At 38.0% G+C, this 2193-nt stretch overlaps 1 protein-coding gene across 1 annotated transcript in view; it reads left to right on the top strand.

The window, feature by feature from the left end:
- SPON1 (spondin 1) overlaps positions 1-2193 on the top strand; it is a 197658-nt gene that overhangs the window by 66802 nt on the left and 128663 nt on the right. The window contains exon 6 of the mRNA XM_009646918.2: positions 671-819. Coding sequence (XP_009645213.1) covers positions 671-819 — 149 coding nt within the window. The remainder of the gene's footprint in view (positions 1-670; positions 820-2193) is intronic.

Below are 2193 nucleotides of genomic sequence, written 5' to 3'. Positions count from 1 at the left end.
GCAGGAAGCAGCTGGGGAAGTTTCTGGCTGTAAACCCATTATAGCTCTGTGCCTGATGATGTTTGGGCACAAAACTATAAATGAAAATCTGTAACATTTAATGATAGTCTAATCATGCTTATGTCTACCTTTTGCTGGTAATCTGCTGTCACCACTCAAACACAAATCTAGTGGGACTGTTAGAAACCAGCATCTCTCAGTAAGGAAACGACTTGCTGTCAAATCTTTGAGTGACCACTGAAGTCTTCCCTTCCAGGTTTCATACTGAAAAATATTTTATGTGGAAACCTAAAACTAAAGGATTCTTAAACTTCCTGAAGAATTGAAGTCTTTGGTGAAGAAAAAATAGTCTAAGCCTATCTGTTGGGGGGGAAGGGGGTGCTGCTTGGTTAGCCAGAACACAATCTTTCTCAACATTTATGCCTGTGTTACTATATCTGATAATTACTGACACTTTACACTATATTTCTGTAGTTCACTGGCTTTTTCTTATTAGTCTAATGATATGGTGTATTGATGTAGTGAGAACAGACAGTGTGCAAAAGTGGTACTAGTGAAGACTGGGCACTTCAAACCTTTCATTTCAATAAAAAATTAGGAATTATGCTTTGAGGCTGTCTCGATGGTTGATTTTTTTTTTTTTTTTTTTTTCCCCCCACCCCCTTGAAAGGACGCACCAACCACTGGTCTGCGATCATTGGTAGTTCTCACTCAAAGAACTACATCCTTTGGGAGTACGGAGGATATGCTAGCGAAGGAGTCAAACAAGTCGCAGAGTTGGGCTCCCCTGTAAAGATGGAAGAAGAAATTCGACAACAAGTAGGTGTAATTTAGTGCATACTTTAAAAAATGCATCCTACCTTGGCCTGTGAATGATTTGTCATTGTCAGTGTCTGTGAATGTCATTTTGCTGGCTAATTTTCAGTTAAGGAGATTAGGAGATCTGCCTGTCTTTCTAGACTCATTCTTACTCTGGCAAAAGTTTTTGTCTGTGAAAGGACAAGTAAATTGTAGAATTCTGAACTTAGAAAAATCTCTGCATCACTCAAGGCATAAATCAGAGGTAGAACATTAAAATTCATCTTTCCGGGCTTAATTGTGAAGACAGCGTTTGTTAAAGGAATACCATGAAGATGGCAAGCAGTGTGCTTGCTATTCCTTTTTGGAGTGGTGATTTTTAGTTTTAGTATATTGTAGATTTTTTATTTTTTTTTTTCCTGGTAAGTACCTTATTTGCAATTTTCTGCAGATTCATTCAAGTTAGAAATGCTCTTACAGGAGAGCGAGGTGATTTTTGTGGCTGAGCAGGAAAGCTTTACACAACTGCACTAATAAAATCCGATGAATCAGGATTATGGTTTAAGGGCAAAAGAGTCCTTACAGGGGATTGATTCAGTTGAACAGAAATAAATCTTTCAATTCATTTATAGATTATTTTAATTTTGTTACATTGAGTAACAAGCTACCAAATAAAATATACCAGGACATAGTGATGATGATTATTAGGACATCTACCTCCATGAAATTTAAGGACTCGCTGGAAACTGAGCGTAGCTGTAAGACAGAACAAATGTAAATATTATTACTTATAATAGAGCTATACATGTAATTTTATGTAGATGGATGTGTGTGGGTAAGTGCGTATATAATATATAGTTATGATTGCTCCACGTGGGAGAGAAGGCAGAAATTGCCCCAAATACCTTATGTACAGACAAGACAGGAGCAGAAGGGAAACAGCATTCAGTAAGAAAAGTTAAAGGCTGAAAAGTTCTAGATAGATCTGGTTTACTGGAGTCTCTGTCTGGTTCCACTTTCCTGACTTTCCCCCCAAATTAATGAAGGGATACAGGTGAGGAGGAGGTTTAGTCCGAGGCGGAAGAGTCAGGTTGGGGTAGCAGGGACACCCTGCAAAGGACAGCAAAATGGGAGCCAAAGGGCTTGTTTTGGCAGTTCATGTGCCTGCTTTGCGATGCCAGCCTTTAGCATGCCGTGAGAGGCATGGCTTCATATTTAATTGATACGCAATATTTTTCATGTATTCCTGGGACACTTTCTGCTTCTGCCAAATGTACTGAGAATCAAAGATTTCGAACCAGATGGAATTTTATAGTATTTGTGTTTCAATCATCTAATGCCCATTCTTTTTACAAGGTACAAATTTTAACAATAAAATCAAAGTAAATATAATGA

Source organism: Egretta garzetta, unplaced genomic scaffold (assembly GCF_000687185.1).
Source record: "Egretta garzetta isolate BGI_Z169 unplaced genomic scaffold, ASM68718v1 scaffold509, whole genome shotgun sequence".
Classification (NCBI taxonomy): domain Eukaryota; kingdom Metazoa; phylum Chordata; class Aves; order Pelecaniformes; family Ardeidae; genus Egretta; species Egretta garzetta.
Note: the sequence above shows the minus strand (reverse complement) of the source record. Positions and strands in the feature narration are given on the sequence as shown.